Source organism: Vulpes vulpes, chromosome 10, assembly GCF_048418805.1.
Source record: "Vulpes vulpes isolate BD-2025 chromosome 10, VulVul3, whole genome shotgun sequence".
Taxonomy (NCBI): domain Eukaryota; kingdom Metazoa; phylum Chordata; class Mammalia; order Carnivora; family Canidae; genus Vulpes; species Vulpes vulpes.
The window spans coordinates 53,428,885-53,443,769 of record NC_132789.1 but is presented as its reverse complement, the minus strand read 5'-3'; the positions used below and the strand labels follow the sequence as shown (position 1 = coordinate 53,443,769).

At 51.6% G+C, this 14,885-nt stretch overlaps 2 protein-coding genes and 4 non-coding genes across 6 annotated transcripts; 5 read left to right on the top strand and 1 right to left on the bottom strand.

Annotated features, from left to right (window-relative positions):
• On the top strand, positions 1 to 2,823 carry RPS8 (ribosomal protein S8). Its single transcript, XM_025991987.2, has 6 exons — positions 1 to 126; positions 513 to 619; positions 1,067 to 1,166; positions 1,735 to 1,910; positions 2,144 to 2,273; positions 2,673 to 2,823. Exons 1-6 carry the CDS (start codon positions 123 to 125, stop codon positions 2,780 to 2,782), a joined length of 627 nt encoding a protein of 208 aa, XP_025847772.1. The 5' UTR covers positions 1 to 122; the 3' UTR covers positions 2,783 to 2,823.
• LOC112915099 (small nucleolar RNA SNORD55/SNORD39) lies at positions 359 to 438 on the top strand. The gene has a single exon (XR_003233995.1). It is a non-coding gene; the product is annotated as a small nucleolar RNA SNORD55/SNORD39 (small nucleolar RNA).
• Positions 879 to 982, top strand: LOC112915103 (small nucleolar RNA SNORD46). The gene has a single exon (XR_003233998.1). It is a non-coding gene; the product is annotated as a small nucleolar RNA SNORD46 (small nucleolar RNA).
• On the top strand, positions 1,980 to 2,047 carry LOC112915102 (small nucleolar RNA SNORD38). The gene has a single exon (XR_003233997.1). It is a non-coding gene; the product is annotated as a small nucleolar RNA SNORD38 (small nucleolar RNA).
• On the top strand, positions 2,486 to 2,555 carry LOC112915101 (small nucleolar RNA SNORD38). The gene has a single exon (XR_003233996.1). It is a non-coding gene; the product is annotated as a small nucleolar RNA SNORD38 (small nucleolar RNA).
• A 2,709-nt stretch (positions 2,824 to 5,532) lies between the features above and the next one.
• Positions 5,533 to 10,679, bottom strand: BEST4 (bestrophin 4). Its single transcript, XM_072724183.1, has 9 exons — positions 10,095 to 10,679; positions 9,915 to 10,009; positions 9,144 to 9,377; positions 8,845 to 8,999; positions 8,307 to 8,384; positions 7,821 to 8,018; positions 7,619 to 7,699; positions 7,375 to 7,529; positions 5,533 to 7,202 (listed from the first exon to the last, which is right to left on the bottom strand). The coding sequence occupies exons 1-9, from the start codon at positions 10,244 to 10,246 to the stop codon at positions 6,929 to 6,931; spliced, it is 1,422 nt and encodes a 473-aa protein (XP_072580284.1). The 5' UTR covers positions 10,247 to 10,679; the 3' UTR covers positions 5,533 to 6,928.
• Positions 10,680 to 14,885: the final 4,206 nt, after the last annotated feature.

Below are 14,885 nucleotides of genomic sequence, written 5' to 3'. Positions count from 1 at the left end.
TCGCGCTCTGACTCCGGCTCCGGACCGCGGCGCCCGGAAACCACGTAAGGGGGCGGGGCAGCGTTTTACAAACCGGCCCGTGAGCCTTTGCGTTTTCTCTTTCGCAGCCAGCGCCGAGAGCGATGGGTGAGTGTGACTGCGTCGGGGCCGGGGTAGGGGGTGAAGCTCCATCCGGCGCCATCCTGCCTCGCAGCCGCGTCGGGAGGGCGGGCATCTCGGCCCCCGGCACCGAGCAGCCACGCGGAGGCTGCTGTGCTCGGTTCTGGCCTCCTAGGCCCGCGTCGGGGGCTTGCGGGGCTTTGGTGCCGCGGGCGCCGTCAACATGGCTGCCGCAGGAAGGAGCCCGGGCTGGGCCGCGCGTGGATGATGACACCTTGGTAATGCGGAAAACTCCCGAGTGCGCAGTGGGGGAGCCAACCTTGGAGAGCTGAGCGTGCGGCGCGCCCGGTGCGGGGGTCTCTGGGGCTCGCGGGGCGCCGGCTAAAGCTCCCGCCTCCTGCTCCCACACGCAGGCATCTCTCGGGACAACTGGCACAAGCGCCGCAAGACCGGGGGCAAGAGGAAGCCCTACCACAAGAAGCGGAAGTATGAGCTGGGACGCCCCGCGGCCAACACTAAGGTGCGTGCGGGGCCCTCGCCTTCCGCGCGGTGCTTGAGGCTTCCCGGGGCTCGTGATTCGTCTGGGGGGCCGGGCGGCCTCCTCACCTTGACGTGTGGTTAAGACCCAAGAGGTTGCGCGGAGACCCATGCTGATATTAGGACTTCAAGGGCGCCTGCAGGGCGTGGGCCCCTTGAGGGATAGTCAGAAACCCGGTATTTTTCTTTTGCATAGAGACTTCATTTTCAGGGTTTGGAAGCAGGGTTTTCCTCTTGGAGGTAACCGGAGTGATGAGAAAGAATCCTTAGGTGTGGTTGGGGCCGTCTTGGCCACCTGTGTGCCACATGCCAGTGCTAGGACTTGTCATAGTTACACTGACTGTGTTGCCTCCACGGGGTCTAGGGTTCCCCTGCCCCTTCTTGTCTTAATCTCCTGGATAACCTAGTTCCTGTCTCTGTGTTTTTCCAGATTGGCCCCCGCCGCATACACACAGTACGAGTCCGGGGAGGCAATAAGAAGTACCGAGCCTTGAGGCTAGACGTGGGGAACTTCTCCTGGGGCTCGGAGTGTGAGTGAGGCCCTCCAGGAGTGGGTGGGAACCCAACGCCTAAAACTTCTAAGATTCGGTCATTGCTTTTAACAGGAGGTTCATGGCTTCCACCAAGATACTGAAGTTTGTTTGAAAGCTCTTTATGTTGTGGTAGCTGGAGAATTCTCTCCTTCCTGGTTTTTTTTTTTTTTTTTTTTTTTTTTATGATAGTCACAGAGAGAGAGAGAGAGGCAGAGACACAGGCAGAGGGAGAAGCAGGTTCCATGCACTGGGAGCCTGACGTGGGATTCGATCCCAGGTCTCCAGGATCGCGCCCTGGGCCAAAGGCAGGCGCCAAACTGCTGCGCCACCCAGGGATCCCCCTGTTTTGTCTCTTAACTCCTGTAGCCTCAGGGATTGGGACTGAACCTAGAGACACTGTGTGTGGTTCCCAGTCCTCTCTGGAAAGGTGGCTTTGTGGAAGATGAGCTAACACCCCGTGGTAGGGTAACGGCTTATTCCCTTGCTTCTCCTTAGGCACCTTGAGGGGAGAGGTGACAAGGCCAGTTGGCTCTGTGACTTGATTCTAAATTTCCTCCATGAGCAGGTTGTACACGCAAAACCAGGATTATCGATGTTGTCTATAATGCATCCAACAATGAACTGGTCCGCACCAAGACCCTGGTGAAGAACTGTATCGTGCTCATTGACAGCACACCGTACCGACAGTGGTACGAGTCCCACTATGCACTGCCCCTGGGACGCAAGAAGGGGGCCAAGCTGGTGCGTGTTCTCGGGGAGCCACCTTCCCTGTGGGGGTGGGGGGAAGGAAGGTCAGCCTCATTCCAGCCTTCTTATGATGAAAACTGTCCAGTTCTGCTACTGAAAGGAAAGAGATGAAAGCCTTTAGTGCTGAGGAAGGTGGCAGGGATCGGGATGTATAGGGTATTGAGGATACTTTCCCTGAGCCAGGGCCTCGGGAGCCCCAACTAACCTACCTTATCTCCTTTATTCAGACGCCTGAAGAGGAAGAGATTTTAAATAAAAAACGATCAAAGAAAATCCAGAAGAAGTATGATGAAAGGAAAAAGAATGCCAAAATCAGCAGTCTTCTGGAGGAACAGTTCCAACAGGGCAAGCTTCTTGGTGAGACGGCTCTTGCAGTGGGGGGAGGAATCACAGTACTGTCTGCATTTCGTTCTTGCTTCTTGTTCTTCCAACTGCCAGCTGTGTGGTAGAGGCTTGCTAGGAGAGTTGAATGATAGCGGCATATAAGCACGACTCAACATGTCATCCCATTGGCATGAAGCTGAAATGGGAAATAGTGGGCAGGAGAAGTCTGTGGGCTGAGGGGGCCGTCTCGGTGATGAAAACTTTGTCCAGTTCTGCTACTGACTTTAAAGTGACGATAAAGTATATCTGAGGAGACACTGGGCTTCAAGCCTGCCCCCGGGAGAACTGAACAAACATGGACTTTTAAGGAGACAACTGGTTTGGGTAAGGCCCCATTGTCCTTTTGCTAATGAATGCATACGTTTCTTGCAGCATGCATCGCTTCGAGACCAGGCCAGTGCGGCAGGGCAGATGGCTATGTGCTAGAGGGCAAGGAGCTGGAGTTCTATCTGAGGAAAATCAAAGCCCGGAAAGGCAAATAAATCTTCTGTCTTCGGTCATGTAATAAAGGTGTTTATTGTTCTGTCCTGTGTTCACATATGAATGTTCAATTGCTCTGCATGCTTTCCCTGTAGGTCAGTCCTAGATGTGGACTGTGCCTTTATAAAGCTGGGGGAACATTTCTCACCACAGAAGATAGTGTTCAGTGGGAGCAGGGATGTGATGTTCAGGCCAAGCAGAGGCTGTATGAAGGACATAGCCCAGCACTGGGTCCCCATGTTACTGGGGTTGTGACTGGAACTTGAAGCCATGCTGCCTCTAAAAACGTGACTCAGGGGTGCCTGGGTGGCTCAATTGGTTAAGCATCTGCCTTTGACTTAGGTCATTATCCCAGGGTCCTGGGATCCAGTCCCAAATTAGTCTCCCTGCTCAAGTGGGGAGTCCATTTGTTCTCTCTCTCAAGTGAATGAATAAAATCTTTTAAAATAAGTAAAAATTTGGCTCTTAGAGATCCTGTACCCTTTTCCTATGTGAACCTTTGTTTTCAGGTTTTAGCTTGATGTTTCTAGCGTCAAGTTCATGATGGCCTAGATAATCTTGAAGTTGTGTTCCTTTTCTGCATTGAGAGCAAGTTGTACATGTTGGGGACTATCCTGTCAGCTTTTGAATGTCTTTCTAAAGTAAATTTTCTCTTGAACCCTAATCGCTTCCACCCTCACTCTACTCAAGTGTGTAAGATAACCAGTGATTTTTGCATTGCTAAATACTTAAGGGTCTACTGTGTCTGCAGCTTGGCTACATTGTTTGCTGTCAGTTTTTTGTTTTTTTAAGATTATTTTTCGTGAGACAGGCAGAAGGAGAAGCAGGCTCCTGCGGGGAACCCACCTAAGATCCAGTCCCAGGACCTGGGATCATGACCTGAGCCAAAGGCAGATGGTTAACCACTGAGCCACCCAGGTGTCCTGTGTGCTACCTTTTTCTCACTAACCCAAACCTATTTAATACCTGCACTTGGGTATCATTATTGAACTCTCAAAAGTGAGCGTGTTAAAAACGTGACTTTTCCTCAGCTTTCCCTTTTTTAAATAGGTTCTCAGTTATTTGATTATAGCAAGTTATTGCCTCTATATAGCCGCTTAAATCAAAATCTTGGTCATTTTGACCTTAATACACCCAATGTCACCAAATCTCATTGGTTCAACCTTTAACACACACCACCTCTACCTCCTGATCACTCTTGCAAGTAGCATTCAGTGCTTCTGTTCTTCCCAACACAGTCCTAGCAATAGTGATCAATAGGGGTTTTTTGGTGAGCTTTTGGGTTTGGTTTTTTTTTTCTTTTAAGATTCCATTTATTTATTCGCGAGAGACCCAGGCAGAGGGAGGAGTAGGCTCCACGCAGGGACCCCATGCAGAACTCCATCCCAGGTCTCCAGGATCAAGCTGTGGACTGAAGGAGGTGCTAAATCTCTGAGCCACCAGGGCTGCCCCTGGTTGGTTTTTTTTTTATTCATGAGAGGGAGGCAGAGACATAGAGGGAGAAGCAAGCTCCCTGCAGGGAGCCCAATGCAGGACTTGACCCCAGAACTCCGGGATCACGACCTGAGCCCAAACCAGACCCTCAACCACTGAGCCACCGAGGCATTCCTGATCAATAGGTTTTTGATGGGACAGTGTCCCATCTCAGAAGTCTTTCCAAATTACAGAACTCAGTGTGACCTGGTCTTTTTTTTTTTTTTTTTTTTTTTTTTTTTGACCTGGTCCTTTTTTAATAGTGCTGATCATCCTGGCCTTACTGAGGTGCTAGTCCTTCTGTTGAGAACATTTTCCTTCACATACCATGTGGCATACACGAGGTCTTAGACCCTAGTGAGTTCTACTCTGATAATTCTAAGTTACACCCCCTTCTGTGCTGTTAACTTAGTCATAAATTTTACTCATTTTGTCTTTTTTGTCCTATTAGAAAGGAATTCCAGGAGATGAGTATGTTTCCTACTGTGTCTAATACTTAGAAGTGCATGGCAATAAACCAAGCACTCAGATCTGCTGAGTTAATTTTAAAAACTTAAGATTTTATTCAGGTTAAAGTTGAAAGTACAAGCATAACTTAAGAGCCAAAAAAGTGAAAATTCCAATTGGTTCATTAGCTTGGCTAAATTATAGACTTGTGTGATTAGACAATAGAGAAAGATGGAGATGACCCTCACCACACCCCCTTTTGAGTACAAAAACTTGAGGATACAAAAAAGGCAACCCAACCTAAAACCTTACTATTGGCTCTGGGAGCCCTGCCCTCACCTCTCTTCCATCTCGTGGTTATATCTTTATTACCATAATTTTAGCTATTTACTGAGGTATGGGTCGAGAATAACAGCCATACAAGATGCTGCTTTTATTTCCTAATTTGAGCTGTATGAATCTGCCTCCCCTTCATTTCTACCTCTATAAATAGAACCAGTGTGTTTAGTCTTGGATCCATCCACACCATTCCTGAAGCCTTCAGCTGACCATTCTTGCCCCAAACCAAGGCTAACTTCTATCAACCCCGTGAAAAATGTCAAATGTCTTCCACATAAAGGGCTGTCTTGGGTGCTATTGTCTCAAGACTTGGAGACCTATGCTTAGGCCTCCTGTAACCCATGGTCATCCAGCAAGAAAGTAGCAAAGCTAGTGTTATCCTCTAGCCAGTCGACGATGTTTGAGGCTGTACTCAACCTACACTACACCCTTGTTTCTTCCTTCAGAGTTCTGTCATTTGTCATCCTTTGACCTTGAGATTGAGTTTTGGCATTCAATTTTTTTTTAAGATTTAATTTATTCATGAGACACAAAGAGACAGAGGGAAAAGCAGGCTTGTTGTGGGGAGCCAAATAATGGGATTGGATCCCAGGACCCCAGGATCCTGAACTGAGCCAAAGGCAGATGCTCCACTGCTGAACCACCCAGACGCCCCTCACCAATTCTTGAGTGGAAGCAGAACTAACGGAGCTGGAGCTCAGTTCAGGCAACTCCAACCTAGTGCTCTGTGAGGCTGCTTTCCTTCAGCACTGTAGGCCCAACAGAGGTGGACCCCCCAGCTTTCACCCCTGAGATCATCCTTTCTCCTGTTGGGCTGGTGGGAGCAGAGAAGGGTGCAGCACTCTGAAGTCCAAATTCCCAAGGCTCAGGCTGGCTGGTGTACAACTGCCTTCACGTCTGAGTTGGATCAGCCTCCAGGACAGATTCCCAAGCCCTTACTATATTCTCTTTATCCCACTTCACAGCATGCCAACTTGGTCTAAAACAATTGTAATTGCACAAGTAATGATTATTTTCTCATTGTAAACAAAAAGTTGAATATTACAGGTAAAGCAAAAGTCCCCTAGCACACGGTGATTCCCTCTTCAGAGCAAGATAATCAGGATGGGGTATATACTAGCTTTTTAATATTTATTTATTTATGATAGACATAGAGAAAGAGAGGCAGAGACACAGGAGGAGGGAGAAGCAGGCTCCATGCCGGGAGCCCGAAGCGGGACTATTCCAGGATCGCGCCCTGGGCCAAAGGCAGGCGCTAAACCGCTGAGCCACCCAGGGATCCAGGGATTCCCACTTTTTTTTTTTTTTTTTTTTAAGATCTTATTCATTCATAGAGACAGAGGGAGAGAGGGGCAGAGACACAGGCAGAGGAGAAGCAGGCTCCATACAGGGAGCCCAACGTGGGACTCAATCCCGGGTCTCCAGGATCACACCCCGGGCTGCAGGCGGCACCAAACTGCTGCGCCACCAGGGCTGCCCCTAACTTCTTTTATATAGGACTCAAAGTGTGGTGCCTGGACCAGCAGCAGCACCATCACCTGGGAACTTCCTACTTCCCTCCCAGATCTAATGAATCAGACACTGAGTGGACCCTGTTAACAGGCCCTTCAGTGCTGCTGATGCTCCCTCAGGTCTGAGAACAGGCCCAGCTCCCTAGTGCCCAGGAAATTAACTGCATCTGGGTTCTGGCCCACGTGTCCTAGCATCAGTTTCCTACCTTCTCCCGCCGAAACGGATAGATTCCCAGCCCTGGTGCTGGCTCCGCCCTCTTCCTCTTTCAAAGTCTGTCCCTAAATTCTCGGGCTCAGGACGCACAGTTAAGTGCTCTGACTGCGCTGGAGGGCAGCGGTGGCCGGGAGGGGAGGGGCGGCAGGCAGGACGGCCTCCGCTCAGGGCTCCCTGGCCGCCTCCTCTGACCCCACCGACGCCTCCTCGATGCGGTCCGCAGCCTCGAGGTCGCCGCTCTCCTCCGCTCGGAAGCGCAGCAGATGAGGGGTCCGGGGGGCTCCTCGCGCGCGGCCGAATGTCCTGAGGCTGATGGCAGGGGAGGGTGCCCCTGCGGCCAGCAAGCGGCCGAGCAACGGGGTCTGCGCGGCGGGCAGCGGCCGAGCGGACCCCGGGGACGCCTCCACCTGCATGCTCTGCTCGGGGTCGTCGCTCACGCTGCAAGGGGGAGGGCGGGCTGAGCGAACCTGGGCGGGGCCACCCCGGGGCTGGCTCTCCCGAGGGTTGCAGGAGTAGTGGCGACCGGGTCACTGGCACTCCAGAGGGGTGGTGAGGACCTGGGGCCCGCTTGCCGGGTCAACTCCTGTCTCCACCCGCGCGGGCCACTCACCGAAGGTTGAAGGTGGAGCCCAAGAAGGAAGGCCGCAGAGCCTCGGCCGCCGTGGCCACCGTGTAGGGCGGCTGCGCAGAGTCATCATCCCAGTACAGGTCCTTCTCAGCGGGAGGCAGGTTCTGATACATGTCATCCACGGATAACAGAGACACCTGGGGCAGGCAGCAAGTCACAAGGATCCCCCTGCCCTCTCCACACCCAGGTGGAGAGCGCAAGGAGCTGCCCCCAGGCCCCTGCACACCTGCAGGTTGCGGTCTATGAGCTTGTTGGTCTCAAAATCGTCATCATCCTCACCAAAGGGGTTGATAATCTGTTCAGCCACCTGCAGGTTGTAAGGCAGTGTTTCCTGGGCTTGGAGCCCCATTCTCTATCCCCAAAGTTGAGGTGGGCCCTGGGCCCACATCTCTACAGAACAAGCTGGTATGACCACCCTATGTGCCCACCTTGAGCCAGCCAGCATAGAAGAAGAACTGCAGCAGAGTGGTGAGAGGCACATACATGTCCAGGTCCCCCAGGGTGGATGCTGCCTCCTGGCCTGGCTCTAAAGGCTCCCGAGGTTTGGCTGGCCCTGCCTCTGGCTCCACAAACTGGCGACCAACCAGGGAAAGGCCAAAGAAGGAGTATACGGCTATGGTCACCACCTGGAGGAGGAAGCCCGGCTGAGTAAAAGCGAGAAAAGCCTGCCCCGACCCTGGGGCCAGGGAGGGAATCTGACAAGGAAGTAAAACGTGTAGCAAGGTGTGGCAGCATCAGAGGGGATGGGGTCGTTTCAGTGGGGGCCCAGGGATGCTTTGAGGATGAGCCCGTGGTTGTTCAGTGTCTCGCTGGACTGAACTGCCACAGGGCAGGTACCATCTCTAATCCTCAGTGTCACACACAGCACAGGACATGCACTAGGCCCTGGGATGCGGGAGGTGAGAGGCAGTTACTTGGGTGTAGACGAGAGGGATGCTGATCCAGTCGTAGTGGAACAGCATGCTGCACTTGGCCCGGTACTTGTTCAGCTCCTGGTGGAAAAGCAGGAAGAGGATGTCAGTGGAGGTGCAGAAGGAGGAATGGGGAAGAACGGGGGAGCCCAGCATGAACTAGGCCTAGAGGCCCATTTTGCTATCACAGGTCTTATGCAAGGGTGCCCATGATGGGAAGCAGTTTAACAAAGTAGGTGTAAGCACAGACTGTGGAACCAGCATGTCTCAGTTAGCTCCACTAACTAGCTGTGGCGTTAGCTCCACTAACTAGCCGTATGACTTGGGCAAGTTTCTTTTCCACTCTGTGCCTGTTTGCTCACCTGTGAAAGAGGGATGGTAATAACGTGCCAAGGGCTGTGGTGAGGGCTAAATGAGTTAATACATGCACAGTGCTTCCAACAGTGCAAGAATGGTACCATCTAACTACTAATTACTAAAATTATTATTCCAGTTTGCAAAGCTACAGGGGACAGACAGGCCTGGTCCCGAGCAGACTCACTTCCAGGAGCAGACAGAGAGCAATGTCGTCACGGATTCGCCCATCCCTCCGGGCCTGGGCCGCCAGGTTAGTAAACCAGACGCAGGGGATCCAGTACTTATTGAAATCAGATTTTAGGCTCTCAAACTTTTTCCTCTCTTCCTGGGACATGAAACCTGAGGAGATAAAGTGAGTGCGGCGCAGACACCTCTCCTGCCCCCCAGGACTTGCCCCCTGAGGGTCAGAACCCCCCTCCCAGGAGGCCCACGCGCCCCCGGGCTCTCCAGCGGGGCTCAAGCCCCGAGGGCACCTGTCCACACCTGCGTCCACCACATGCTCCATGGTGGGGAAGCGCTTGAGCACGCGGGTGCTCACTGAGCGCAGCACCAGCACGGACGCCAGGTTGGCATAGCGAATGAGGGTGCGGCGCAGCAGGCGGCCACGCTGGTCTACACCATGCACGCTGGCCGAGATGACGCACATCAGCTGGTCTGGCAGCGGGATGCTTGTATACTGGGCCCACCAGCGGTTCACCACCAGGGTCACGTAGAAACCTGATCACCCGCCATGGAAGGGGAGATGGAAGGCCTGCCCTGTAGGAGTCAGCACGCCCTGTCCCCCAGCCAGAGAACCAAGGCAGGGAGAAGGATGCATTTGGCCCCAGTGCCCTGCCTTGCTGTCAGGGGGAGCGTCTCTTCCTAAACCGTCTTCCTTGCTAAGCCGGGCCTGGAGGATGGAGGAATGCAAACCTCCTCCGGCAGAGAAGTGGTCAAGTAATGGTTAGCTCTGAGCCCTGCTTCCCACAAGGTGGGAAGGGAGTGTCACCTCTCTCCAGCTCCTCTCCAGTACCCAGAGTGGGGTTTTGAGGCCAGCAGGTGTCTTGTCCCTTTGTGGAGTGAGGGTCTAGCAAGTGATAGGCAAGGTCCAGCCCTCTGGAAATCCAGGATGCAACTCGTATGCCTGCTGAGCCTACTTTGATTGATCCCTAGGCTGTGCTGCTGGGGTAATTCTGTGCCTCAGACCTATCAGCTCAACCCAAAAGTCAGAGAAGATGGTAAGAAGGATGCCAGGAGAACAGGAGGGAGCCTTACCCAGTACAAAGGATAAGGGGATGAGATCTGCAGAACGATTGCAGTATCGGGCCACCTGAGCATACACATGCCTCTGCTCCTGGGTCAGCAGCAGCCTGGGGAAGGTCAGTCGTGAGCCTGGGTGAGAGGGAAGCGGACAGCCTAGGCTCCCCCAGGCCAGCCCTGGGACCTCACCCTCACCGGTAGGTGATGCTGAGCAGAGCATACAGGGCCGTGAAGAGGAGGAACTCTTTGTAGAGGAGCTTGTAGATGCTTCCCCTCCACCTGAGAAGCAAGCCAGAGAAGCCTCCGAAGCGAGCCTCTGCTACTTTGAGGGTATATGAAACCGTCATGGTGCTGGGGGCCTGGGAAGGAGGTCACACGAACTGCCCCCAGAGCTGTCCCTCTTTCCTGCAAACCTTCTCCTTAGCTTGCCTTCTTATCACCAAGCAGCCTCCCTTCAACTCTGGTCACAGACAAACCCTGTGTTAGTAGACAGGGAGGAAGAAGCTTCAGCACACATGAAGCACACCCCCATCCCCTCCAGAACTCAGCGGTACAGGGGTCGAGCCAGGATGGGATGGGCCTGGGAAAGCTGAGATCTATAACCTCTCGTGCAAGAGGCTTCTCCAAGATCTGGTTCCACTTGCAGAGCCAGAAGTAACCAGATCATGAACTTCTGAGGACAGAAGATCCAACTCTAGCCCAAACCCACAACTACCCCCTGGAGTCTTGCTTACAGCTGGTCTCCCAAGGCCCAGGGTACTGACACCTCCCACTCCACACCTGCCTACCTGCTCTGGGCAGCAGCCCGTGTTGAGGAAGGAGAACTGGGCTAGCCCACACATCACACGCACTTAAATATCTGTTGGGCCCATAAAGCTTAGCTGGATGGAGGTTATCATTGATGGATGGAGGCTATCAGCCAGCTCAGCTTCCCCTGGCCCTGGGAACTAGATGTATCTCCCTACCCCTGTGGGGCTGGGCTGGCCTTTGGATGGCAAAAGTGCTATCTGCACTGACCCTACCGCTCGCACCATGATACCCTGTCCTTGAAACCAGGATGACAGGGATTACTGTCCCACGCTCCAGGTGAGAAGACAGACGCATGATGATAAATTGTTATAATCATAACAGCTACTGATCACAGAGCACTGACTGACAGGCACCGGGCCAAAGGCACTGGTATATCAGCGTCTCCTGGAGTCCTCCTCTCAACTCGGTGGGGCAGGGATCAGCCCCGTTTACAGATGAGGCTCCAAGAGGTAAATGATTTGTTCAAGGTCGACAGCTGAGACACACTGGAGGTAGGATTCAACGCCAGAGGTGATGGACTTGGTTGGGCTTGAAAATAAAATGGCCAGTTATTTTACCAGCAAAATAGGTTTATTCAAAAATAGAGGAATGACAATTCAGGATACGCAAGCTATAGCAAACCATAGGCAAGTCCAGGAACAAAGGACAGGAATGTTATTATATAGAGAAAAAGGAGGAAGTTGAGAGGGGCTATTTGAGCAAAAGTCCACTGGAGGTTGGATGTTTTCTTATTGGCTGAGTTGTGGCAACGTCTCATTGACTGGACTTTTGCTCTACAAAGAAAAAGTCTTTCTCCCTCTTGCAGGGGTGGTAAAGTAGGTCCTTTCCAGTTGGAAAATGCAAGGTATGCTTCTTCCTGTTGGGGTCTGCAATTGATGCATTGATAGGTAGGGTGTGAGAACTCCCCTCCTTCTGGCCTTCAACTCTATTTTTTTTTTTTTAAGATTTTCTTTATTTATTAATGAGAGACACACAGAGAGGCAGAGACACAGGCAGAGGGAGAAGCAGACCCCATTCAGGGAGCCCGACTTGGGACTCGATCCTAGGACTCCAGGATCATGCCCTGGGCTAAAGGCAGGCACTAAACCGGTGAGCCCCCCAAGCATCCCTCCAAACTCTTTTTTTTTTTTTTTTTTCCAGATTTTATTTATTCATGAGAGACACAGAGGAGGAGTGGGCAGAAACAGAACCAGGCTCCATACAGGGAACCCAACATAGGACTCGATCCTGGGTCTCCAGGATCGCCCTGGCCTGAAGACGGCACTAAACCACTGAGCCACCTGGGCTGCCTCCAAACTCTATTTTAAATGAGATTTCCTTTATTCAGTTTTACAACTCCAAAGGCTGGAAGGGGCCCAGTGGGCAGAAACAAGGGCTTGAGCCCGGGGACCAGGGGCCTGTGCACTGGCCACATTAGCAGGCTTCTGGTACAGGCTCTGAGGAGCTTGTCTTGACCACTCCCCACCCCTATTCCACAGGGCTGACAGGGCCACGGGTCTGGGACTCAAGCCTAGGGATGCAGCACTCCCGCAGCCCTGTGTCCAGCATCTTGACTCCTAAGGGTATTTAGCATCCTGGGTGGCCATTTCTACTCCTAGGCCTCAATTTCTTCCTGTGTCAAACAGAGGAAATAATATTTGAGGCACCAGCTCAATTAGCCACCCAGTGCTGAGATCATCCACAAAAACCCAGGAGGGCTGGTCCCACTTCTGACCTGTCTTGGGAAGCTCCTTCCCCTGCACTGTGAGCTCATTCTCACCCACAGGCGTTTCCTAGAGAGGAAGCAGGGAGAGGGGGTTAGGAGCACAAGCTTGGGAGTCAGACAAACCTGGATTTCAATTCTAGCTCTCTGGAGCCTTACATAAGTTACCTCATCTCTCTGAATCTCAGTTTCCTCCTCTACAAAACAAGATCAATAGCACCTTTCACCAGAGCAATTGGGGTTATTCAGTGAAACAAGGTCCAGAGCCTGGAGCACGGCAGCCATTTAGCCCCGGCTGCCATTACCATGAAGAGCCAAGTCTGTTCCCCTTAGTTTCCACCTCCTGGTCCTCTGTTGTGTCCCAGAATCACACTGCGTCTGTGTGTGTGTGTGTGTGTGTGTGTGTGTGTGTGTGTGTCCCATAGGTCTGGGAGACCCAGGACCTCTCTCCTAGGGAGGGTGAGATACCAGCTCTGAGGCCCCAGCCATCATGCCCATGCAGCCCTTCCCAAGTTCTGACTGTGGCTTTTCTAGAGGATTCTGGGTTGCATACCACTTAAAGAGTATCTGGGGACCAGGCCTAGGCCTAGAGGAGCTCACACCCTGAGATCCTGGGAGCTTTTTTGAGGAACAACCCAGATAACCCAGGCTGCTGCATTTCCGTCACTGCCCCCCCATCTGCTTCTGTGGCTCTCACCTTCCTGCCTGTTACCAACAGTCTGAAGCACTGGGCTGTGAGTTTCCCACAGAGCCATGGGTAAAGGTACAGGACCTGAAGCCTCACTCCAGGAAGGGGAGTCCCCAGTCCCCACCCAAACCTTCCCTCCTGAGTCATCTTATCTCCCTTCCCAGCACCTGACAGGTCACTGTGGTTTATGGTCCAGGAGAGGGAACCACTCCAGCTGTAAATCATTTACTCCACCCTTCTTTACGGTCTTCTACTTCTTGCCTCCTGCTCCCTTCTGGTCCTGACGGCCCATGCCCTCTCCCCTCCTCACAGCCCAGAGTTGGATATATGACTTGGCAGTTTACGGCATGGAGTCTGAAGCCAGACTGCCCAGATTTCCAAATCTGAACTCTACTGTGAACTACCTTTGTGACCTTGGGCAAGCTGTTTAACATTTCTTTCTTTTTAAAAATAATTAATTAATTATTTATTTATCCATGAGAGACACAGAGGCAGAGACAGAGGCAGAGGGAGAAGCTGGCTCCCTCTGCAGGGAGCCCGATGTGAGACTCAATCCCAGGACCCCGGGATCACGCCCTGAGCCAAAGGCTGGTGCTCAACTGCTGAGCCACCCAGGTGCCCTGTTTAACATTTCTGTGTTTAATTTCCCCATGGGGAATAGGGAGGATAATACCTTTCTCATAGAGTTAATAATGTGCATATTAAATGGATTAATATTTATAAAGTGCTCAGAATAGCACGTGTGAGTGTGAAACACTACTGTAGCTATTAGCATCTCTCTGGTTTGGCTCTAGTACTTCTTTCTCTGCACCCGTCAAAGATACCTGAGGTCTTATTGCTGATTCCAGTGGCCCCCTCCCAAGTCCTACCCTTACTTGGCAGCTCTTTTTTTTTTTTTTAATTTTTATTTATTTATGATAGTCAGAGAGAGAGAGAGAGAGAGAGGAGCAGAGACACAGGCAGAGGGAGAAGCAGGCTCCATGCACCGGGAGCCTGACGTGGGACTCGATTCCAGGACCCCAGGATCACGCCCTGGGCCAAAGGCGGTGCTAAACCGCTGAGCCACCCGGGCTGCCCCTGAATTCCTATTTGCTTAAAGACAGATCTCTAAAAGGACTTGATGGGCATAAATCCCTTTCCTAGGAATTTCTTCTCCTATCAATGGAGAGGAAACTAGAAATCTATATCACATCCAGACAAACTTGGTCACAAATTATCATATCTCCCATCCATTCTAATAAGGGTCCATTCATTTTTTTCTGGAAATCATTTACGTTTCCTAAGAGGCCTATATTTCCCTTCCCCATTCCCTATTAAGATAGTATTTAAGCATGAATTCTAAGCTAAATGAGTTACTCATTTTTCCTTGGGTATCTCCCATTCTTCCATGCATAAATTGTACATGTTAATAAGCTTATGTCTGTTTTTCTTTTGTTAATGTTTTTGTTTAAGAGTTTCATCTGAAGACCTAAGATGGGTGGAGGTAAAGTTTTGACTCGTACAAAGCCCTAGCCCCTAGTACCTTAGAATGTGACTATATTTGGAGATTAAACCTCTAAAGAGGTAAGTTAAAATGAGGCTGTCAGGTGGGCCCTAATCTGATTCAACTGGTGCTTTTTTTTTTTTTTAAGATTTTATTTATTTATTCATGAGAGACACAGAGAGAGAGAGGCAGAGACACAGGCAGAGGAAGAAGCAGACTACATGCAGGGAGCCTGACGTGGGACTTGATCCCAGGACTCCAGAATCACACCCTGAGGCAAAGGCAGTTGCCAAACCACTGAGC

What these genes read in the sequence shown, in the direction of transcription:
- RPS8 (XM_025991987.2), top strand. An exon ending in GCAAGAAGGGGGCCAAGCTG is followed by an intron (nt 1,911 to 2,143) that starts GTGCGTGTTCTC and finishes TCCTTTATTCAG; the next exon opens with ACGCCTGAAGAGGAAGAGAT. An exon ending in CCAACAGGGCAAGCTTCTTG is followed by an intron (nt 2,274 to 2,672) that starts GTGAGACGGCTC and finishes CGTTTCTTGCAG; the next exon opens with CATGCATCGCTTCGAGACCA.
- BEST4 (XM_072724183.1), bottom strand. Translation starts at nt 10,246, where the DNA reads ATGACGGTTTCATATACCCTCAAAGTAGCAGAGGCTCGCTTCGGAGGC. An exon ending in GGAGCATGTGGTGGACGCAG is followed by an intron (nt 9,000 to 9,143) that starts GTGTGGACAGGT and finishes TTATCTCCTCAG; the next exon opens with GTTTCATGTCCCAGGAAGAG. An exon ending in TCCCTCTCGTCTACACCCAA is followed by an intron (nt 8,019 to 8,306) that starts GTAACTGCCTCT and finishes TTCCTCCTCCAG; the next exon opens with GTGGTGACCATAGCCGTATA.